General features: G+C 44.5%; 1 protein-coding gene across 1 annotated transcript in view; it reads right to left on the bottom strand.

The window, feature by feature from the left end:
• LOC107110907 (glutamate receptor ionotropic, delta-2-like) overlaps window positions 1–25,229 on the bottom strand; it is a 1,200,243-nt gene that overhangs the window by 450,154 nt on the left and 724,860 nt on the right. The window contains 2 exon segments of the mRNA XM_015411751.1: window positions 9,551–9,712; window positions 20,196–20,369. Of these exon segments, the coding sequence (XP_015267237.1) occupies window positions 9,551–9,712; window positions 20,196–20,369 (336 nt within the window).

The raw sequence follows: 25,229 nt of genomic DNA, 5'->3' as shown, positions 1-25,229 counted from the left end.
CTAATTTTTGTACATGCAAGGAAGGCATACCTATAGTTGAAGAAACTTACACTTAGATGTTGGAAAGAATATTTGCATTTGAAAACAGCACTGTGTTTTACTGGCAAGACGAGTCAATAAGCCATTTAAATGATATGCAGCTTTGAAGGGCATGAAATCCAATGGCTGTCCATTGACCATGTGGGTCAGTGAGGAGGAGGAGGAGATTGGATTTATACCCCGCCCTTCACTCAGAGTCTAAGAGTGGCTTACAAACTCCTTTCCCTTCCCCTCTCCACAACAGACACCCTGTGAGGTAGGTCAGGCTGAGAGAGCTCTTCCCAGAACTGTCCTTGAGAGAACAGCTCTGACAGAACTAAGGCTTGCCCAAGGTCATCCAGCAGCTGCAAGTGGAGAAGTGGGGAATCAAACCCGGTTCTCCCAGATAAGAGTCTGCACACTTAACCACTGCACCAAACTGGCTCTCACACCAAACTGGTTCATAGCTGCAATCTAACTCAAGATGAAATGCATGGTTGGTGTCAAGGGCACATGCTGGCTACTCTGCTTTTGGCTCAAAAGTCAAAGTGTGCAGTTTTTGTCATTATTGTTATATTTATCATTATTTATATTTATTGTAGTTAATACAGTTGTTTGCAATGTCATAGGTTTGAATGGGAACTACTTCTGGCCGTAACATCTTTGTTTTCCATCCAAGATAGGTGAACTTTTCAGAGATTGTACATCTCATCCAAAATGGCTTTATTCCAAAGTTTCCAACAGATCAGAGGAAAGGTTCAACATTTATAGGCCATTAAAATAAAAGAGCATGAATTGTGTAAAAGAACAGATGTTATACCATTGAAAGACACAAGGGGCTTTTTGTATGCAGAGAAATGGACATTTGGCACTTCAAGAAGACTGACAGCATTACAGAGTGGGAACAAAGAGTCATCTGGATACTACCACCCCACAGGCAAGCAATGTTATGCAGTGGGTACAGGCAGTGGTTACACTGGGTCCACCCCACCCCACCCAAGAAGGTCTGGAACTTGGGAGCCCCAAGAAGACAGGCAGCCGGGCCTATATATAATGAAACTTGCCACCCCAGGAAGACAGGCAGTAGTACAGCAGAGCAGGCAGAGGCTGACATGTGAGAGACAGGGATAGAGGTTCACTGATTGATAGAAACACTATGGAAAGAAAGATGAATCCACAGAATTGTTTTCTTAAAAAGGTCTGTTTGACTTTGATAATGAGAAAGCTTCTATGTTAATTTCATATACTTTGAGATCTCTTTTCTCTTTGCTCCTGCCTCTGTCCACCTTGAACTCTCTAAACCTGACTGCCCTTGCACAGGAAAACAAATGTAATGCATTCATTGGCACTTACATTCATTTTTGTTACCTTGGTTAATGTGATAAATGAGGTTGGGGGGTATTCATTTTGAAATGAATCCACAGCCATGCTCACAAGAGCTAAAGGATACTAATAGGAGTTTATGGAGAAAAGTGTGTCACATTGGGACATTTCCAGAATTAAACCTGCATAAAACACTGTGCGCGGAGCTGTGGTGGCTCAAGTGGTTAAGATGCTGAACTGCAGGCTGTTGAAGGACAGTAGTTCAGCAGTTCGAGACCAGGGTGCCGCAAGACAGGGTGAGCTCCCATCTCTAGTTCTAGCTCCTGCCAACCTAGCAGTTCGAAAGCAAGAAATTGCAAGTAGATAAATAGGTACCACTTCGGTGGGAAGGTAACAGCGTTCCGTGCACCTTGGTGTTTAGTCATGCCCGCCACATGACCACGGAAATGTCTTCGGATAGCGCTGGCTCTTCGGCTTTGACACGGAGATGAGCACTGCAACCCTAGAGTCGGATTCGACTGGCTTTCGAGCAAGGGAACCTTTACCTTTTACCTTACAACACTGTGCAAGTATTTAGCTGTTTGTTTGCAAATGAGCATGTGTTTGCTTTGAATATGTGAATACTTCCTTTCCTCACCATCAATTTATCAAAGTCTCTAGTACAGTGAGGGTGTCTCTCTCACGAGTGAGAAGAAGGTTAATGGAAGGTATGAACAGCTGTTGGAGTAGGGTACACTGATGAATTCTACAAAAGGCAGAATCAAGCCATGGGGTACACCATTTCACTGACTGGAGTGAGTGGTGAGAGAGAAGGGATGGAGTAATCACCTGTTCTTGCGAATGAGGATTGTCTGAGCAATCTACATGTTGCTAAAGGCCAATTATGTTCAGGGCAATGTACACTGTTTCCTGTGCTGTCACTGTGCCAAATGAAGATGGTAGTAACCAAAAGCCGCCCTGAGCCTGCTTTGGTGGGGAGGGTGGGGTATAAACTGAACTAATAAACAAACAAACAAATTAATTAAAAGTAAGATATTTACTGCAATGGCACCCAAGCTATGCATCTTCTTCCAGAAAGTGTTTTGAAAGCGATACCTCTTCTCAGTTTCCACAAATGATATCCAAGGTTGCGGTCACACGTGCCAGAAAAAATGGGGGGAGGAAGCAAGGCTATTTCCTCTGGAGGAATTTGACCCGCAGTTGCGCAATCACACAGTCCTTGGAAGCTGCAGGCACAGCCCACCACTGTGTGATCAGACGCAACTGCGGGTGAGTCGGAGTTTTTTTGCTATTTGTTTCTGATGCAGTTAAACGAGGAATCAATAAATCACATCTCCACACTGAGAGCTCCTTATGGAGTTTGTGATTATGCGCATACTGAGATCAAGCAGGGGAAAGTCCATCCGTGGCCTGGCACAACCTGCTTTCTACTGGATTTTCCCAGGTGTCTTTTAACTCTGCTTCTGCAGCGGAGCAGAACAGGTTGCTGACAGCTGTGCAGCACTTCCCAGATGTTGTTGTCTGATCATGCCCTTTAAATCCACCTGGCATTCGCACCTATGGCGGGGCTAATTGTGTGTATGATCACAGCCCAACATGCTTTTTTCGAAGGGCATTTGAAAGAACAAGCTTGTCTTTCTGCTTGGGGTTTACAAGCTGGCTCCTCATTCCATATTGTCCTCTCAAGAAGCCAGAGCAATGCAGGTTGCATATTCTTCCCAGGGTTCCAGGACTTCTTGTGTTATCACAGTGACACGAGAGAGAAGTATGCCACAATAGCTGCATGCTGTGAATGTAACTCAAAACAAACTCAGAGAGGTCTTCTGTGTATATGCACAAGAGTGAAAAATACACTTTTTCTTTCCTTACAAAGCTGCAAAAAGAACACGTGGCTGAATTTGTCCTTCAATGCAAGGTACAGAAGCTTTCTCAAGGTCTAGGCTTGGAAACACAACAATCAGCCACTTCTGGAATATCTGACAATATGACCCAGCCATTGTTCGCAAACATACAACATCCTCCCCCTCAGTTTCCATAATCAAGGCACCTGAATTTGGCAATGGAACTTAGGCCCTAACCTGGATAGCCCAGGCAAGCCCAATCTCATCAGATCTCAGAAGCTAAGCAGGGCCAACCCTGGCAGGTAATTGCAAAGGAGACCTCCAAGGAATACCAGAGGTGGGATGAAGAGGCAGGCCACTCAATCCACCTCTCTGAAAAACATTCAAACCTCCAGTAGGGGTCACCAGAAGTCAGCCATGACTTCCAGGCAAGCACACAACACACACACAAATCTATTTAATAATAATAATTGAAAAAATAACGTATAACTTAATTTGCATGAATCAGATTGGATTATATCCAGGGCATTTTTTTGTAGAAAAAGCCCAGCAGGAACTCATTAGCATAATAGGCCACACCCAAAAGCAGAAACCCATAAGCATATTAGGCCACACCCTGACAGCACCGCTCACTAGCATATTAGGCCGCACCCCCATGTTACCAGAAATGTGGTCATCCAGCCACACCCACCTTTTGATTCTTATTCTGTTTATCTTGTTTGTTGTCAAAACCCAGAGCTGTTTTGTAGCAGGAACTTCTTTGCATGTTAGGCCACACACCCCTAATGTAGCCAATCCTAATGAGTTTCTGCTGGTGGGTGTGGCCTATTATGCTAATGAGTTGCTGCTGGGTGTGGCCAACTCGGGAGCCAGCCGGAACTCCGTTCCTGTGCGTTCCTGCCCAAAAATAGCCCTGATTATATCCCTCAACACTGCAATTGCCAAATTATGCATCCATATCTGCAAAAGGAAGGTATGACACAAGGCAAAGCTGCCATTGTAGTGTCTTACCAATAGGATTGTCAGCTCCAGATTGGGAAATTCCTAGAGATTTGGGGGTGGAGCCTGAGGACAGAGTTGAGGGGGGGGGGCTCAGCGAGGATCAAATGCCATAGATTCCAGCCTCCCAAGCTAGCATTTTCTCCACAAGAATTGATCTCTGGAGTCTGGAGATCAGTTGTAATTTTGGGAGATCTCCAGGCCCCACCTGAAGGCTGGCAGCCCTACTCACCAACCCAAGCCTGCAGTCCTTAGCACACTGCCTTCTCAAGCTCCCATTCACTTTAATGGCTCTGGATTATACCACCAGCCTTCAATAATGGTTAACCATGTGGGAAAGTACAGTTTTCTGATAGGAAGCAGCCACATCAATATTAAAAACACTCCTTTGCAGTCTTCTTTAATTGCAGATGACGGGCTACATTTTGAGCCGCCTGACTGATATTCTGAAAGGAAGGAGACAGATCTACAACCAAGATTTACCAGCTGGACTAACACATTATGCACCGTGTTTTATAGAAAGGCTAAAAAGTCATGTCTGTAAACTCTCTAGCTGTCAAATGCTGAAAGAGAATTAGTCACCCTGCTTTTAGCCAAAGTTCTGTCTGAACCTCCAAAAAGGCGGATTGCTATTATTTATGCAGTACAGACTTTGTGGGCTTTGACAAAGTAAAAAACAAACAAACAAACCTGAAGGAAAACCATTAAAAAGCAAAAGCCCAGTAGTAATAGTTTGAAACCAGAAAACAGATTAGAAATTGATTATTCCCACTAAGGAACACCTTCAGAAAAGGCTGAATCTGGCAAGCAAACCCCTGTTGTTGCTGGCTGTTATTTCCATACATCTGGAGTTCTAAACATAAGGGTCAGTTTTATATATCATGCACCATTTAACTACAGATTACTTTGGATTCTGTAGATAGAAGTAATTTATTAGGGGAGGGGGCTGCATCCAGGTGCATCCGGGCCCATACTCATAGAGCCTCCTCCCAGTATTTCTTTTAGGGAACAACTTGGATTACATTTCATCATCGATTGGATTTATACCTCGCCCTTCACTCAGAGTCTCAGAGTGGCTTACAAACTCCTTTCCATTCCCCTCCCCACAACAGACACCCTGTGAGGTAGGTGGGGTTGAGAGAGCTCTTTCAAGAACTACCCTTTCAAGGACAGCTCTTGTCAGAACTATGGCTTGCCCAAGGTCATCCAGCAGCTGAAAGTGGAGGAGTGGGGAATCAAACCCAGTTCTCCCAGATTAGAGTCCAAGTCTATTTCTCCAAGGCACTACTGGACTCAAATCTAGCTATCTATTTCTCATTGAATGCCTGCATAGGGGGTACACATGTTCTGGGCACAGGTAAAACAAACAACAATATGTAGTTGTTTTGCCTCTCTGAGAGTACTTTAAGCAGAATTAATGGATGGCCACGACTGCACAAGCCAAAGAATGGAATAGTAGTGCTATAGCCCATGAAAAAAGTGTATCTGCAGCTTTAATACTGCTGTATTTGTTTGGTGTAGTGGTTAAGTGCATGGACTCTAATCTGGAAGTACCGGGGTTTGATTTCCCCACTCCTCCACTTGCACCTGGCTGGATGACCTTGGGCAAGTCGTAGTTCTGATAAGAGCTGTCCTTGAAAAAGAACAGTTTCTGTCAGAGCTCTCTCAGCCCCACCTACCTCACAGGGTGTCTGTTGTGGGGAGGGGAAGGGAAAGGAGTTTGTAAGCCGCTCTGAGACTCCTTTGGGTAGTGAAGGGTGGGGTATAAATCCAATCTCTTCTCTTCTTCTGTAGCAAGTATACATTTGTCTGTCTGAGCAGCACTATGAAGGAAGGTGTTGGATCTAACAAAATTCTTCCTTCACTGAATGTATTAATGGGATTTTCTTAAACTGGGCAAGGAAGTCTTATTAAGAAAGGGGTTTTTTTAACATGCCAGTGCCAATAGAATGGAATGGTAGCATCCAACCACCTTATAACTATAGTGTTATAACATACAGTTATGATTCTGTCATTTTGAGTTATAATACATTACAATTTCTTATATTTCAAATTTATTTATGCCCATTTTGCATTTGTACCAAACAAAACTTGCTTCGATAAACAATGCAAGTCTACAGGGACCTTTTGTTCTTGCGAGAGGAATTTGACAGAGAAATCTTTGGATACTGACTCTAAAGGGGTCCACATTTGATGACTACCCTCATGCAGGTACTTTGGGAGGATATGAAGCCAGATACAACTTTATGGCTTGTCTCCAATGGCCAATCAGAAGCCTTCATGGGAAAAGCCCCATATGGCCCCACCCACTTTCTAAAAACACTTGGTGGGCACCAGGAAAGGTGTTAGCAGGCACCATGGGCCTCATAGGCACCATGTTGTGGACCCCTGCTCTAAGATATTTTGGCACCTGTGACAGAAACTTCTGATGGCACCCTTAGTGTGAAAAAAATAGCATAAACTTAACAACTTGTTGCACTTCAGTGGTACCTGAGACATCCAATCTAATGGAAGAGCAAGTCCTCGTAGATGCCAAATATGAAATACCAGGACACATGAAGCAGCTCATAATGAATCAGATCCTTGATCAAAGTCAGTATTGTCTGCTCAGGCTGGCAGTGGCTCTTTAAAGTCTCAGGCATCACCTACAGCCAGAGCCTCTAATTGTAGATGCTGGTGGTTATTTATTTATTTAGTTAGTTTATACCTCACCCTATCCAACAAGTGGGCTCAGGACAGCTTACAGCATAAAATCCATAAAACAATAAAACCAATGAAACAGTAGATGGCATTATAAACCAGGGACCTCTGCATGCTAAGCAGATGCTCTGCTACTGAGCCATTATTAACTTTTTGAACATGTCTTTCTATTTGTGTTTTGCAAATATGCATAGCAAATAGCAAAGTTCAGTTTTACACTGTGGGAACAATCAAATGCATGTCTGAGATGAGTGGCCAACAAAGAACATCCCTGGAACTGTGCTAGATAATACATCTTGGACTTTGCACCTGGACATATCAATATTTGAAAGTCATGGATATTTTCTAGATGCTTTCCTAAAATCGCTTTTTAATATCAACAACTAAGAAAATCTAAACTTGTTTAATGTTATGGAGTCCCCGTATCTTTCTAAACATTCACAAGCAGTCCAGACCGTAAGGAGGATTTTAAATTTTCCTTAGCCTTTTTCTGGTGCTTTTCTGCTGCTTTCACCTCCCATCTGGCCTGCCATTTCTCTTCGCATTGCAAGGAGAATTGCCTCACAAATGAATCATCCCTCTGAAAGACTGCTGAAAACTGAAGGAGGAGTTTGTTTCTTTGATTAATTATCCTCCTTCTAAAAGGCAGAAAATAGTAGGTGACAAACTAAAAATGTTAGCAAGATTGACAGAGCAAAGGACTGCGTGAACTCAAGAGCTTTCCAAAGTACAAAATTCTCATATTTGTGAATGAACTGATGTCACATTGATAAATGTCAAAAACAAGCTAAGCAAAGTTTTTAAAGCAGACGGCAGCAAACAAATCAACTCTCTGTTTATACTCATTCCTAGCTTACTGTTAAGAAGTGTGTTGCATAGGACAGATGTAACTTCATCACTTATGTAAATAGCTCTTGGGATACACATGGATTCACACACACATGAACCTGCCTCACGGGGAATCAGACCCTTGGCCTATCAAGATCAGTATTGTTGGCTCTGCCTGGCAGCAGTTCTCACAGAGTCTAAGGTCAAGGTTTTTCACATTGCCTACTACCTGGTCTTTAAACTGGAGAAGTCAGGGACTGAACCTGGGACCTTGTGCATGTTAAGTAGGTGCTTCCCTGATTGACCACAGAGATAGCACTTATTTGCAAATGAACATGTAAGGAATACAAGACTGTTATCTCACAGTGTAGCATTACTGTAACTGATCTTGGTGGGTCCTTCCTGTAGCCAGAAATGTGATGGAATGATTTTTCTGCTTATAAGCTCCATGGAACTCGCAGCTCCCCCGGGTGAGGTACGGGGGGCGGGGTACATGACGAAGCCCCGCCCCCCGCTTCCGGCCGCCCCGCTTCCGGCCCTCATTCAGCCAGGAGGAGGCAGGAGAAGAGGGAGGGTAAGTTGCTTCCTCCCTGCCTCTCCCCACCCCTGCCTGCCTGGGGCCAGGGAGGGCCTTCGCGGGGCTTCCTTGCACTCCCGCCGGCCTTGCAGGTCCATCGCTGGGCCCCTCATGGGGCTCGGCAGTGGAGCTGCAAGGCCGGCGGCAGCAGCCGGGACCGTTGGGGGCGGGGTGTGTGGCCTTATGACACACTTCCGGTGATGTCAGGGGGTGTGTGGCCTTATGACACACTTCCGGTGATGTCAGGGGGTGTGGCATTTGCTAATGAGTTATGCTAATGAGTCCCCCTAGCTCTTTTTCTACGAAACGACCCCTGGGTTTGATACTGATTTTTTAAAAAATGATATCTGAGCATGCTCAGACAGTGCCCTGTATCCTATCACCTCTCTAAGCAAAGTTGAACCCATGAAGCTGCCTTATAATGAGTCAGACCCTTGGTCTGTCAAGGTCAGGACAGGATTATCTACTCAGACGGACAGCAGCTCTCCAGGGTCTCAGGCAGAGGTCTTTCACATCACCTCCTACCTGATCCTTTTAACTGGAGAAGCCAGGGACTGAACCTGGGACCTTCTGTATGCAAAGCAGGTGCTCTATCACTGAGCCACTGCCCCTCTAATGTAATGTGTTCTTTTTCTGCCAAAGGAAGAGCCTCTTAAATTGGATGAAGGCTCCTCAGGCTAGAAGAAAGCTGAGTAGAGTGATAAGATAGAAGCTATTACTTTGAACCTGGAGGAGGTTTGTTTTCTTTGTTTGTTTAAAAGACTTTTCTTCCAAATCTGGGAAGGCTTGTGGATCCCTAAAGAGGAGCTCTGGCTTGCACCACTGCATGCATCCACGTGGAGGCCAGCCCTTGGCAATAACCCCACAATCACTGCAAATCTCTTTAACTCTCTTACAAATCTGCCCATCATGAAAGACCCCCCGCCCCCCAGGCTTCATCTTGCAATCCATCTTTGTGGTGAGAAGAAGAGTCCTAAAGAACTCCTGGCACACCAAGTGTGTAAAATCCTTGATATGTAATTTCAAATTTGTATATGTCAAATAATGAAAGAAAGAACACGTGGTGTTCTTCTGAGTCATTAAGAGAAGGTAAAATACAAACTGAAAGAACTGCAAATCTTTAAAGGGGATACTCCAGAGTTCTGAATGAAGGTATACAATTGTTTTTAAGGGCTCCGTGTTGTAGATGCAAAAGCACATTGTGAAAATGCAGGAAACAGAAACTGCCTCCCGGGGTGGGGGGGGGGAGAGCATCAGGGCATACCTTCTTGATTGTATCCAACATGGATCTCCCTCCTTGCCACGGCTTTGAGTTCTTCCTGATGCAGGTCAGGCTTGCCATGCTGTGCCACTTCCGGTCCTCCAGCTTCTTATGGAAAGCGTTTGCCAGCAATAGTACCGTATCATATATGTAGAGGTTGGTAATCTGTCAGAGAGATTAAAAATTGATTGCAAAAAGCTAGCACGCTCGTGGCTGGCAAGATTCATACGCAGCTTGTCTCTCCGCTGCCATTGCTCAGACGTTCATTAACTTAAATGCACTACTATGAGGGGCAGACTGCCCTATGCTTCAGAAAGCGAGCAGGTCGCAGGGACTCCATATGAGATTGTTGTAAAATACCCTTTGCGTTCTGGAAAGTTTGTGGCTGCTGCTGGAAATCCCCTTTCTCCATATTCAAGCACAAGCCGTGTTCATAGGTACAATCAGATATACATAAGAACTTAAGAATAATAGAAGAGACCTGCTGGATCAGATGACTGGTCCATTGAGTCCAGCCACTTGTTCCACACAGTGGCTAACCATAGCCCTGGGAAGCCAAAAAGCACATGCGTTATGCATGCATATACCGAATGTACTCATGTTTCCTGCCAATATATATAGAAGAGTGTAAAGTGAAGTGGTCAACACTTCTCCATGCTAAAATATTAAGGTTGCCAGGTCCCTCCTACTGGCAACCAGTGGTGGATTGAGGGGACTTACCAGGAAAGGGAAGGAGGGAGGGAGGGCCAGGTGATGTTGCCGGTGATGCGGTGATGTCACTTCTGGCATGTGCAGAAAATGATGTCACCACATTGGGATGTTGTGGCAGCACTCTGGTATTTGGGCAAAAAACTCTATGGTAAAAATGGTTTCTACAATAAAGTTTTTGCCTAAATACCAAAGCATCACCGGGACATCACCAATGTGCTGATGTCACTTCCTTTGCACACTGGAAGTGACATTGCCACGTTGCTGGTGACATTTCCCAGGCCTTCCTCTTTCTCCTGGTAAGTCCCCCTGCCAGTCAGCTGATTGGTGGCAGAGGGCAGGGCCTGGTGGCAGGGGACTCCTTGCCTTGACTGGGGGGCTGCCAACCCTATAATGCATAATAACCCATTGATATTTCCGGCTGGTAAATCTACCTTCCCATAAAATATGAGCCTGTCCACATTGTATCTCATCCTGCTCTGATCCGTTGACTTCTATTATTTATGTATTTATTATTGGCCTGATTTTCTCCTCAGTGGGGACCCAAACTGGCTTACAAACTGTTCTCCCCTCTCCACTTTTTCATCACAACAACAACAGCCTGTGAGATAGATTAGGCTAGTGCCTGGTCCAATGTCACTCAGTGAGCTTTTCTGGCAGAGTGTGTAGCCAGCCTCCTCAGCCCTGAACCCAGGGTGGCCTTTCCCAAGAGAGACACACCTCAAAACAATCTCTGAACCTCCACAAGCAGTGCCCTCATATAGCCAGGCTTGGCTTAAACAATGGCTTTTGCTGGGAGGCTAGGAGAACCACATCTTGGCTGGAAAACTCAGGCCAAGTGAAGACTCTCCAGACTGGCTGCACTGTCAAACAGCCTCCATGCAAGCAACCATCCTGCACCTGGCTATGCTATTGTGCAGCTAGACTCTGCCCCTCTGGAAGCTCATTGGTTACACCTGAATTATGCTCCGCCTGGCACCACACCTCCATGGACTCCTTATTGGCCCAGGTAATCTTTTGTCTTCTCCTGGGGCAAGCCCTCCAAGGCCTTCCATTGGTCTGCATTGTTTTCCAATGTCTATATCGGTCACAGCACATGGCCTTAGATTTTGTGTGTCTGCCCCTGATGCCAACTGGCATTTCACCCCTGAACCTTTGGTTTGGGCCATAATCCCATCCCCATGGACCCCTGCACATCTGGACAGTTTTTATCACCCCATAATTGACCCCTCTATTCGCTGTCAATCACCTCTGCTTTCTTAGTTCTGTATTGCTTGCTCTTTTTTAATGTTTAGTGTGCTTGTAATTAGGGAAATTCTTCAATAAAAACTATTTAATTTACTCTTCAAATCTGGAGTTTTCCTTCTGTGCCAGATCTTGGTATACAAGTGGTGTGCGATTCCTGTACCCCTCTGGCCTATCCTGCCGCACAGCTAACTTCCCCAAACAACAAGGCAGGCCACTGGTGGTAACAAGTGGGAATTTGAACCTGGGTCTCTTAGATATCTGCCTGTCATTCTAACCACTACCCAACTTTGGCTCTCTTTATGGCATAATGTACATCACACCTTTTGATCATTAGACATTAAAATATCACATTTTCAGACTTCAGTACACTGCTAAATTTTAGCTAAATAGTCTAAGAAGTGTCTCTATCATTTTGGAGGGAAATGCCTATCCTTGATTTAAGGAGATACTTGCAAATGTTCCAGTTTCAAATCCCCCCCCCCCCCAGCAATCAGGACCAAGTGTTCAAATCCTATGTAGTATGGAAATACCCTAAAAAATATTTGTCTCTGTGACTGAGTCAGTGTCATAGAGTCTACCTTGGCATCAATATATCCCACCATTCCTCCAAAGAGCTCAAGGGAAGCATACATGGTTCTCCATAATCCCATTTTTTAATTGTATCCAATCTATGTGTGGATTCTACAGATCCTGGGGGAAACCCAGAAGTGGTGTCATGTCACTCTACAGAGTGACCATAGAGTTCCCATTGATTCCTAGAACGGTGTTACACCACTTTTAATTTTTCTGGGTAGTAATGTTATGGTGTACATGGCGCCCCTCATGTACCTGTCCCCCAAGCTCTTGGCAGTTGCTAGGCACAGCCTGGCAACCCTAGTCAGGACTGTTATTGATGGTAAAGCAATATTATAAGGATGTACAGAAACATGTTTGTAAGGTAAGACGGTAACAGATGGACTAAGCCCATGGGCTGCCAAATGTATATCCCTAATACAGTTTACACTGAACTTTTTTTTTTTTTGAAAGAGAGGAATGATTCATTGATAGGTCTTTGGGTAAAGCTCTACAAGTCATACTTAATTCAATAGCTAGGGTTGCCAAGTCGTTGCAGTCGCCGCAGCGGGGGACTCCCGGGCGGTGACTGGAGCGTGCGCGTACGGCCAAAGCGTGCGCTGCACGCACATCACCCAGAAGTGACGTTAGGACGCCGGGCACGCTGCCAAATGTATATCCCTAATACAGTTTACACTGAATTTTTTTTTTTTGAAAGAGAGGAATGATTCATTGATAGATCTTTGGCTAATGCTCTACAAGTCATACTTAATTCAAGAGCTAGGGTTGCCAAGTCGTTGCAGTCGCTGCAGCGGGGGACTCCCGGGTGGTGACTGGAGCGCGCGCATGCGCGCAAAGCGTGTGCTGCACGCACATCGCCCAGAAGTAACGTTAGGACGCTGGGCACGCTGTGGGCGGGGCCACGACCCTCGGAGGGAAAACCATAGAGTTTTCCCTCCAATGGTTGTGGCCCCGCCCCCAGTGTGCTCGGCGTCCTAACGTCATTTCTTGGTGACACGCACGTTGGGGCGGGGTTCCCCCCAGGGCCCAATCCGCAGCCGCTGGGGAACGGGCCTCTGGGGCGGGGGTTTCCCCGCCCCACAGGGGAACTTGGCAACCCTATCAAGAGCTGAAATTTTATTTGTTTGAAATCCTAGCTCTTTTAGTATTCTTTCTTTATACCTATAATAGTCAAGTTAAAACATACAGCATAATTGCTGTGGAGTAGTATATATATTTATGCCACTGACATACAAAATCATAATAATTTTTGACAGCTGACTTTAGCAAGCTTACTAATGAATTGGGGGTCTGGGAAACATTTCATTTTAAAGAGCTTTTTCTAATGACAACACTGCATAGAAGGACCATGAGAAAGCAAACACATTGTGATCACTAATGAGAAAACTTAGAATATAAATGATTCCAGATTCCACAGTCATTATTCTTCCATATAATTTTTTTCAGTGTAGCTTCCATAACTTTATATTAGAAGAAACTGAGACTTTATCACAGTTCATATCAATGTATATTCTTGTTAATTTAGGAGCAATTTTTGGTGCATCTATCAAATGCAATTGGAGCTCCAGAGAACAGAGATAAACAGCCATTCAACAGATATTTTAAGCCTTTAGCAATAGTCCAGATGAGTACTTATGGCACATTCAGTCATAGATAATTCATATATGAAAGTTAATTTCTGCATCTGTAAAGCCTCTTCCCATGAACTCAGAAGAATGCTGTATTAATCATGGTAACCTCAGGACCCATTCTATGGCAGCTGCTGAAAGATTGCTTCTTTATATTTATTGCTCTTCTACCTAAACACAACAGGTTTCTTAATGCACCATATAATTCAATGGTTGATACTGCTTTATTGCATGTTTCTCAGAAGCTATAGTGTTCTATTGGGGAATAAAGACAGGAGGAAGGAATAGAACTGGCACAAAGTCCAATAATGCCCCTGCTAGGAACTAAAAGAATAAAGTTTTTGTTATTTGCAAAACTTCGGGGGGGGGGACCCCCCAAAGGGTCATACAATGAACTTTGTGCTCATGCAGCATAATGTAGGGAAAAAATGGAACATGCAGCTGAAGGGAATTGTAGGAGACAGAAGTGACATGTTGCCAGTACTTGTTATTTACTAATTCAATCTAGGTTGAGGGCCAGTGATGTTCTTGACAAGGTCCCTGGAACCACCTGTCTTGTAACAGAAGGCAACTAGTGGCAAGTAAAAGGATGTGGTGGCAAGGAGTAGGGAGCAGGGAGCCACAGAGGCAGGCAGCGGGTATGAATCAGATACTCCCGGGTCCTGAGAGAGTTTCCAGGCAGCAGATCATAAGTCCAAAGTTCCAGATAACTCCAAGCAAGACTTCCAGTGCTGTAGGAAGGAGACAGAGACAGACCCCCTAGGTGTCTCCTCCAATACACAGCCTGCTCACTAGGTAGGGTCACCTTCCAGTGATTTGGGCATAGTCGGGTTTGAGGACCACCTGACATCACTGAAGTTTACATAGGTAGCATCTCTATTCTCTGTAGCCTGACTTTTGGCCACATCATATTTTTTTGTGCAGTATCAGCCAAGGCATGCTGAAAAGGAGTATTCACCCCGCACCAATATCTAGTTCCTGGCACCTTCCAAAAGCAAGCTTCTTGCTGCTTTTGACCCAATGGAATTGGAGGGACATGTCATTCTGGCCCACCCTGGTGTCTAGATACTATCCCAAAACCTGACTTTCAGCCAACCTAGTTCTTGTATCAACAATAGGTGATGACGAAGTGTGAATTTAGGGTTGCACTTGGGAATGGAAGATGGGGTACATGTATGGTCTTGAGCTAAAAAAAACACACTTGAGATATCCATAAGGAGAGAACAAAGGATATACAAAAAATAGGGACAGTTTCTTTACAAGTATGGGTAAGAAGATCCTCAGTATCCCATACGGTAATATCACCTGGGTAGATCAGCAAACTGGCAGATAAGGGTTTTCTCATCCCCCCCACCTGAAGAAACATGGATTTCCAATGCTGAAGATCTTTCTTAACAGGTTTCAGCATCTTCGAAAGACCAATTAGTGCAGGTAGCATGGAGAAGAAGAACAGAAGAACTGAAAACAATGCTTTCCAAACCTCTCTAATTTAGTGTCTAATCAAGATGAAGGGAGCAAAATTGTTGCATAAACGTTTACCTCTTTTTTTCTACCATACCCCCTGCAAATTATTTCTCTAGAGAAATTTGTTTATTTATTATTTAGAACATTTTATGCTGTGTCTCCTGAGAAACCAGCCCAAGGTACAAGGATGGCAGGTTCTGGGTGGGGGCAGGGGATCTCCCACCCCCAGCTCCTGTTTCTTGCCACTGATCTAGTGGCTGGCGAGAGAGCAAATAATCACTGTTGGCACAATGGTATTATGTCAAGTCATGGGATAACTCAGAAGTGATGTCAGTATGCTTTCGGAATTGTCAGATGCCATAGAGTTTCCAGTGATCCCTACAGCAGACTGATGTCACTTCCAGATTTTCCTGGAAGTGACATAATGCCGCTGCCTTTCCTTGCCTCCCTAGACTCCCACCAGCAGCTGGCAACCCTACCAAGGCTGCTTACAAAATAGACTACAGGACTAGTTTTTTCCTGTTTATCTTTTCATAGCTCCCATTGTACCAGCAGGAAATGTTAATGCTAGAATGTTTTACAATTTATGAAACTGTAAAATGCTGGGAATCCATTGAGAAGATACTGAAGTTGAGCCTTCTAGTATCTCTGAGGCTGCAGATATAAATAAGGCTGTCCATCACCTCTTCAGCCTGATTTATAGACACCATCGCACAATATGTAATGGAGGGGTGACAGTGACCCTGAGAGGCCATTAAACCATTTTTTATTAGTGAGTGGGAGTGTATATTATATATTAGAGGGAGAATGGCCCCTTTTGGCTATGCTGAGAACGATGGGACCCACAAGGACAAAAGCATGCAGGATGGGAGTTGCAGTGAGAAGAGGAACCAAGTGAGATTTGAGTAGAAAAGCTGGTAGGATCCAACTCACGAACATTCAGTTTCAGGAGAAAGGCACCTTTGGGGACAATGTGGAAACAGCAAGACTATAAGCATTCAAAACAAAGACTGCTGAGCATGGCTGAGAGGAAGCATCCTGGCTCTTCCAGCTTTAGAAAGACTTGATCAAAAATGATCCTCCACTTATGTTGTGGGCAGAAATATGAGGCATAGTAGCACCCAGGAAACTGGAGGTGGTAGAGAGCCATTTTTAAAAAATATTCTATGTTGCACTCCACTATTGTGCTACGAACTGTTGTGGAATCAGCCTTATTAGGTCTTCAGTGCTGAACCTGTGGTCTCATATTGGCTCAGTAAGCAGCACATTAACACCCCCCTCCCCCCAAGATTGTCTAAAACTTTCTGGAGCAAAGGTTCCAAAGATATTAAGAGCATTCTAGCCCAAGTCTGAATGTTGATAACTGAACACTACCCTTGTAGATCAGACAAATGAGATAATTAACAAGAGGATTAAAGGGATTAACACACAAGCAGACATGGATTGTTTTGCATAATATGGATTTTTCGTCATGGTATAGGATCATAAAAGCTAACATGGTTTCTGAGACACATTTGGCTGATTTAACATTCCCTCTCTTAGAGGAGGCTCTTGCTGCTCTCCAAATCCAGAAAATGTAAACAACTTTTGGATGGCAAAGAATTCTCATCAATGAGAGACTGCATTGCTATATATTCAGCACGTGGATATCGGTTTCTTCTTCTGGCATGAGCACTAAGGTTGTGGGGGATGGGGGGAATGGGTTGCAAGATCTAGGCTGGGAAATTGCAAGAGATTTGGGGATGGAGCCTGGGGAGGTCAGGGACCTCAGTGTGGTACAATGCCACAGAGTCCACCTTACATTTTCTCCAGGAGAACTGATCTCTGTAGTCTGGGGATGAACTGTAATTCCAGGGAATCCCTAAATTCCTCCTGGAGACTGGCATCCCTAATGAACACTGACATTCACCACAGGCCCACTGAGACATGCCCTCTGGGTTTCTCTCATAGCCCCATGCACTGCCAAACTCCAACCAAGCATCCTGTGAAAAGCAATTAAATTACTTGTAAATTACACTAGCATTGGAAATTCCTAGAGATTTGGGTGTGGAGCCCAGGAAAGGCAGGGACCTCACTGGGGTACGATGCCACAGAGCCTATCCTTCAAAGCAGCCATTTTCTCCAAGGCAATTGATCTCTGTAGGTGCCACCTGAAGGTTCACAACCTTAAATGCTGACTTGCCAGTACAATGACTAGGCTAATTATTGTTTATTGGGTAAAAAGCCTATTTCAGGAGATGAATCTCACCTATAAAGGACAGACACCAGTCACCTGTTATTTACTAACTGCAAACTGCAATAGACTATGGTGCTAAGGTCATGAAGACAACCAACTAACAGAACTGCTCAGATAGGCCTACTGGGACCAAGAAGCAGTCTCCAGCTGTTTTCCCTTTGAAAATACAAACAGCAGCCATTTGGATCTGCCCTTTACATAGTGACTGATGAACCTGGGACCCTCATAACTATGGTTGTTGCCAACTTCCAGGTGGTGGCTGGATATCTCCTAGGATTACAACTAATCTTCTGGCAACAGAGCGGTTCACCTGCAGGAAATAGCCTCTTTGGAAGGTGGACTTGATGGCATTATACCTTGCTGAGGTCCTTCCTGTCCTCAAACTCCATACTCCTCAGGCTCCACCCCCCCCATCTCTAGATATTTCCCAACCTGGAGCTGGCAACCCTACTCATAAGCACTCCTATCGATTGGACTCTATAGCTAATGCATTGTTATGTACGTGGATCGCCACCAGGGGTCCACGGCTAAAGCAGGAGCTTGGTCCCCAAACACAAAGGGGACCTAGGATCCTAGTCCACCTAGAGTCCACCAATAGCACCCTTGGTGGGAAATTCAAACCCTCCTATGGGGACAGAGGTGTGCCGGGTGGAGTGTATATAGTTGGCCTTGCAGGGCCATTTTTCCTTGTCTTGTTTTGAAGTAGTCGTAGTCCGAATTCTCCATGTGTTGAACTCAGTATTTTTCATACATGAACTAAAAGTAATTAGTTTTTTAAACTACAGACTACCATGTTTTGTTTACTTTTATTCTCTGGACCTGTGTGATCCAATTAGTATTTGAGGCACATCCAAATCACTCCAGGCTTGTATATTTTCAGAGAGAGAAGCAGCATTGTTTTTCCGTCCCTGAATAATGCGCCTCTCTCTCTCTCCCTCTCTCTCTCTCTCCCCCTGTCCGTGTCAGCCTTTGGTTTCGTAAAGGATTCAGAGCACAGCTGTTATTTTTTAAAAATCCAGCTAATAGCTTTTTTACATACCACCACAGGCCAGCAATATTGGAGGTTGGGGGGGAAAGGAAGTACATAACAGACCGTTAGAATTTAGTTGCTAACATGCTTGCATTATCTAGGTGATAAGGTTTACATCTCTGAATAAAACCTAATTTAGCCAACCTTGCAGTTGGGATGTAACCCTTTGCTCAGCATCAGTTCTACATCTAAACTGAGGTTTGAACAATAGATCTGTTGATGTGCGGGAGTCTGGCTTCCTTGCTGAAATAATCTTTCATATTGTACAGATAATAAAGCTGCTCCAGGCTCGACTGCCTCCAACAGCAATTAATACATTGCAATTTTGGGGGACTGATATGTGAGGAGATCCATGTGAAATGTTCTGAGAACATTTCAAAACAATTTCATATACTGGTTCATAGCTAACGACGTATGGTTGACCACTGAGATCATTTTCACTGTATATTGTGATGCACAGAATTTGCTATTAGTGCAGGATTATCTGTAGCAAAATTTTGACTACTCTTTTTATGCTCTCATGCATTCTTTGCCTGGTCTTTGTTCTTTCTGCTTTTTATACGTTCTATTGGAGGCCAGTTCCTTGATCATTTATGTAACTGGTAAGTCTTTCAGTGGCTAGACCTAATTCATTCAAGAACCAAGTAGAATTCCACATGACAGGGACACACAATGTCCTTTAATGCAATATGGGGACAGGTGGCATGAACTTGGGGTTAAATATCATAAAATCCACAATATATGCACTAATCCGTAGTTCTTTTAAAACCACCAGACAGAGGAAAGCGAAAATATCAAATGGTTTTGAAAACTTTTTGCTGTTATCATTCCATTTAGCTGCTGAGTTTCTTTTTAGCTTTATATATAGGGCAATTCCCAATGCATTCAAGAATGGAAGTTTTACTTTGAAATGCTCACTGGTCATATATAAAAGTCAGTCAGTCAGGCTACAGTGCTATGCAGACTTATTGGGGAATGAGTCTCACTGAATCCTGCCAAATGTAATTCTGAGTGGTTATTGCCTACAACTGTGCTGCAAGACAGACTTTCCTGTAGAGTGCATTCTGGTTTTGCTCCTGCCTGACCACATGTGGTTTAAATGTGCAATATAATAACTGAGTACTGAGCGCCTTCCTTAGGTGGCTTCTCAGCACAGGCATGGAAGTGGGGGGACGAAACAGTAAGCCTCTTGCTGCTGAGAAGAGTTTGAATATGCACACATGAAGCTGCTGAGAAGAGTTTGAATATGCACACATGGAAATACACACATGAAGCTGCCTTAAGAACATATGAACATAAGAGAAGCCAATGTTGGATGAGGCCAATGACCCATCCAGTCCAACGCTTTGCCACACAGTGGCCAAAAATGCCAGGTGCCATCAGGAGGTCCATCAGTGGGGCCAGGACACTAGAAGCTCTCCCACTGTTGCCCTCCCCCCCAAGCACCAAGAATACAGAACATAATTTGCCCCAAATTACCACCTCTTGTGGCAGTGAATTCCTTATACTGAATCAGACCATTGGTCCATCAAGATCAGTACTGTCTACTCAGATTGGCAGTGGATCTCCAGGATATCTGGTTGAGGTCTTTCACATCCCCTGCTACCAGATCTTTTGAGCTGGAGATGCCATGGGTTGAACCTGGGACTTTCTGCATGCCAAGCAGATGCTCTACCACTGAGCCAAAGTCCATAACCAAATGGGTGAGAAGAGTTTAACATAGCAGAAGACTAGCAATGCATTTCTGCGAATAGAAGGTACCTCCATGTTTTGGGAGAAAGGGTCCTTGGGATCACACAGTGATGAAGATATTCGGTGGCTCCCACGGAAACAGCGCTGACTTATATTCTGCGGCACTGGAAACATCTGCCGAATAATGGTTAACCTTCCGATTGACTTTCTCACCAGCTCCTGCACGTCTGCATCATTTATTTCCTGCAAGATAAGGCATAATAAATATGGTGAAAATGTAAATGTCACTAACACTTTATAAAAGAAAAACAAGTGCTGTAAAAATGTGATCTTACTCCATTGTTACCGCATTTAATCAGGAATGGGAAGGCTCCATCTGCCCCCATTGTAATAACCTCCCACTGCTATAATCACCTGAAATTATCAGTGCTTTCCACTGAAGCTGCAGGTGTGAGAAACCCAAGAGGGAAACTCAACCAGGAGCCTATTTGGCACTCCCTTCCCTGACATATATCAAGAGCAAAAGGAAAAAAAGAAGGGTAGAGAAAAGCTGCAACCTGGCAAAGAGAAAGGACACTGCCAGGGGATAGGCCTTTGGTGAGGCATCTATCCCTACAGCTCATTCTGGGATGACCAACATGGAAAGCAGTGCAGGACATCAGTATCAGGAGAGCCGAGAATGGAAGCCTGTGAAGGAAGAATGGACTGGGATCCTTAGCATTGGGGTATGAAGGATGCCACTTAGGCAGGAAGGTTGTAAGAGTCTTCCTTTGACACTGAGGATGATTCTGAGGAGCACTGAAGCTTCAGCCATCCTCTAAGTAGGGAGGAGGAATTAGATGAGTGCCCTAAATCTGCTCTCCTGTCAGGGCAGGGGGAAATATGGACGTTCTCCCTCACTGCTGAGCTAGGCTGGCTATCCAGGTGAGCCACTGCCCTGGAAGGAAGTATCAAGTAAGGAACAAGCCAGGCTGAGTGCCTGTGAGGTCACTCAGCTCAGTCCTAGCAAGAATGATTGGGGCCACTTTTCAGGAGGAGTCAATGGTCATTGGTGCCATTGGCCAAGTCTGTGTTGAGTGGCTCCAGGAGCACTGGCTTGTCTCACCATAAGGCCTGCTCAGCTTGGCTTCCTTGTGGGCCATTTTAACTTCCCAGTCTTCTCCTGCCTTACTGTGTACCTTCACTCCAGGTTTAGCTGGGTTGGAAGAGCTCTCTCTGCCTCCTTGCTTAACCTTTTATCCCTTCAAGTATTTTATAGCATCATTTTATAATAATGGTGGCCCTCCAACATCGATGCAAGAAGTACAATATCATGAAGTCCTCTTTGTGAGAGAGTGTGTGTATGTGTGAAGTACCGTCAAGTTGCAGCTGACTTATGGTGACCCCGTAGTGTTTACAAGGCAAGTGAGAAGCAGAGTTAGTTTGCCATTGGAAAGTCTTCCTTGGCAGTCTTCTATCCAAGTACCAACCCTGCTTAGCTTCCAAGACCTGATGAGATCAGGTTACACTGTACCATCCCATATCCTCCATAAAGTCCTTTCTGAGATGAAATACAGGTGTGGACAGATCATATGGCATTAATATTTGTTTGCTTCCTTGTTTATTTATTTATTTCTAATTATATCTAGCCCTTCCTGCAAGCAGGCTCAGGGAGGGTCACAGCAATAAATTACAGAGAAATAAATATTAAACAGTAAAAACAGTAAAAAACAGTAAAAAGGTAGACATTGCAACAATTACATATTTAGCAATCCTAATAGCTGGGAACAATTGGGCTGTGGCCGAGAAGAAGACGAAGAAGAAGAGATTGGATTTATACCCCGCCCTTCACTTGGAGTCTCAGAGCGGCTTACAATCTCCTTTCCCTTCCCCTCCCCACAACAGACACCCTGTGAGGTGGGTGGGGCTGAGAGAACTCTGACACAAACTGCTCTTTTTCAAGGACAGCTGTGCCAGAGCTTGTGACTGACCCAAGGTCACATCAGCAGGTGCAAATGGAGGAGTGGGGAATCAAACCCGGTTCTCCCAGATTAGAGTCCGCGCACTTAACCACTACACCAAACCGAGCCACAGAGATCTTATTAATAGCAGCATAACATTAAGAGACTGCAGCAGGGAGGACAATCAAGGGATGCACACTGCCTCAACTGAAGGCCTGGCAGAACAGTTCCATTCTGCAGGCCCTGCAAACCTGTAATAGGTCTCGCAGGAACCTGATCTCAATTGGGAGCATGTTGCACCAGCCTCAAGGGTACGCCCACATAAAGCGAGTTACAGTAATCAAGCCTGGAAGTGACCATTGCGTGGGTCACTGTGGCCAAGTCCTGAGGGGAGAGATAGGGAACCGGCCACCTGATCTGCTGGTGATGATAAAAGGCAGACCTGGCAACTGTGGCAACCTGGGCCTCCATGGAGAGTGAGGGATCCAGAGTCACCCCTAGGCTCCTCACCTTCTGGGCTGGCACCGAGTCTGCCTCCCTCCCTGGGCTCTGGTACAGGACCTCCATCTTCATAGGATTTAACTTCAACTGACTCGGCCACAGTCACCCAGTCACATCCTACAAAGCCCTGTCCAAACTCTTTGGGGCGAAATCCGGGTGACTGTCCAACAACAGATAGAACTGGGTGTCATCCGCATACGGATGGCAACCCAGCCCAAACCCCCAGACCAACTGGGCAAGAGGGTGCATATAGATGTTGAACAGCATTGGCGAGAAAATCACTCCCTGTGGCACTCCACAATCTTGCCGAGTGCCACTCTCTGTCCCTGACCATAGAGAAAACAGGAAAACCACTGTAAGGCAGTCCCTCTAGCTCTCATGTTGGTGAGGCAGTGTTTCATAAGAGTGTAATCAATTGCTACTAAATACTTCCTAGCTGATCCCAGACTTAAATCTAACGTAGGCCGGGGGGGGGGGGGGGGGGGACGAGACAGAGAGACAGAGTGAGAGACAGAGAGAGAGACAGAGTGTTAAAGATAGAAATGTTAAATAAAAGGTAGGTGTTGCCACATGTAAATGAATATACTTAAAATTCCCAGAACAACTGGGTCAAGTGGAGCTCTATTGTTATTTTATTTCTTAGCGGTCTTGCAAAGAAAATGCTGAGAGATGTGAATTTTAAGCATCAATCTTTTCGACTACACTAAACCTATTTTATTCCTCTTTGTAGCCTGTCATATATTTTGAAGCCGTCTGTTATTTATGTTCTTTATGAAGTATAGATTTTTCTGCAAACAAAATAACACCTGGCATCAGCTGTGTCCAGTGTAATATCCTGCATTTCTGGTCGATTAATCCTTAACGTACCAGAGATAATGGCTTCTCTCAGTGTACGATGCTGTCTTATCAGTTCAACTGTATCATTTCACTAGCTACAAGGAGGAGGAAAAAGCTGCTACCTTTTGCACAAAATGCTAAGCATTTTTTTATACACCTGCAATATAATTAGAGGGAGGAGTTCAGAAGAACCTCACAAGCTCCATTCAAAGGCACAGTTTTTATTCAATTGGAAGGGAAGTGGGTAAGTTCACCATGGATCATTGTGCTTACACATCTTGCGTGCCAAGAAGAGATGCACACGAGTACCTACGGAGAGCAGGCACATGGAACAGTGGCAGCTAGCCTTTGGTGCCATTTTTGTTCCAATTCAGAAGCAGATAGGCATTCAGCTATGAATGCAGAGGCAAATATTCTCATACTGCTGAAAACCCAGTTGGGATTTCAGCCCATCGGCATAATTCTAGTTTCCATGTGTACATGCAGGGACACAACAATGCACCATTCCCCTCCTGCTCATCCTCTCTCTTCCTCACATTTTCTCCTCCACTGTTAAAATTTAGATTGTAAGCTTTGTCACAAATGAGATTGTAAAATCCACAGACAATGGACTTGTTTAATAAAGCATTGTATACATGGATGGCACATTATTTAAAATCTCTCTATTTATTATTTAATTTGTTTATACTCTGCCTTTCTCCCCAGTGGCAGCTTACATCATTCTCCTCTCCTCCATGTTATCCTCACAACAACCCTGCAAGGTAGGTGAGGCCAAGAGAGAATAACTGGCTCAAGGTCACCCAGTGAGCTTCCATGGCATGAGTGGAGATCTTCCAGATATATCCTCTCACACACTGCCACACTCATAAAGGTCCAACATTCCATTGTGAGTTGGTATGACATTAAGAAACAGAACCCAGGACATGGCTATGCAAATGAAATGATAGGAATGTGCAAATAAAGGCTGGTGCAGTTCTCAATGACTCCAACTGAATTTGATGGGACAAAATAAATGGGCCAAAATCTGGAGACCCTGGCTGAGGGAAGACAAAAATCTTCTTTGATCTCCATGCACTGGCTTCACTAGGGACAAAAGACATACTTAGTTCAAAGAACAATTATGTCCTCAAGGGCACCCATTTACTTTCTCCCAGGAAAAGGAATGGCACTATGTATTGGGACAACTCTGGAGCGGGCAGGGCACTGTCCCTGACATTATATGCACACTACATGTATGGACCATCCAGGACAAGCACTGTCCCTGTCCTGGATGGTCCAGACTAGCCCAATCTATCTGACCTCAGAAGCCAAGCAAGTTCAGCCCTGATTAGTAATTGGATGGGAGACCACCAAGGAAGGCCAGGGGTGCTATGCAGAGGCAGGCAATGTCAAATCACCAGTTTGTCCCTTGACTTGAAAACCCTACTTGACTTGTCCCTTGACTTGAAAACACCATAAGTTGGCTGCGACTTGATGCCACTTTCCACTACCAGATGTATAATATGTGTAATGTGAATTTTTGCATTCAACAAACACACCATCCATCATGACAATGTGCATGTTACTAGTAAAGAATAACTCTCCCAATCTATGTAAAATGCATTTTTCCAGTGCACTGGGCCATCATCTGTTTACTCATGTGGACAGCAGATCTCAGTTCCTTATTAACATGAAAAGCCAGTACTGTTCTGTGAGCCCATTCCAAAAATAAGGTGAACTCTTGATTTTTTAAATATACAGGTAACACTTTAAATTTTTTTTAAAAAGAGACGAACTCCCTGGACAGAAGAAGAAGAAGGAGAAGGAGAGTTGGCTTTATACCCCC

This window comes from Gekko japonicus, unplaced genomic scaffold, assembly GCF_001447785.1.
Source record: "Gekko japonicus isolate JY-2015 unplaced genomic scaffold, Gekko_japonicus_V1.1 scaffold229, whole genome shotgun sequence".
In the NCBI taxonomy this organism is placed as follows: domain Eukaryota; kingdom Metazoa; phylum Chordata; class Lepidosauria; order Squamata; family Gekkonidae; genus Gekko; species Gekko japonicus.
The sequence above is the reverse complement of the archived record's forward strand: the minus strand, read 5'-3'. Positions and strand labels throughout refer to the sequence as shown.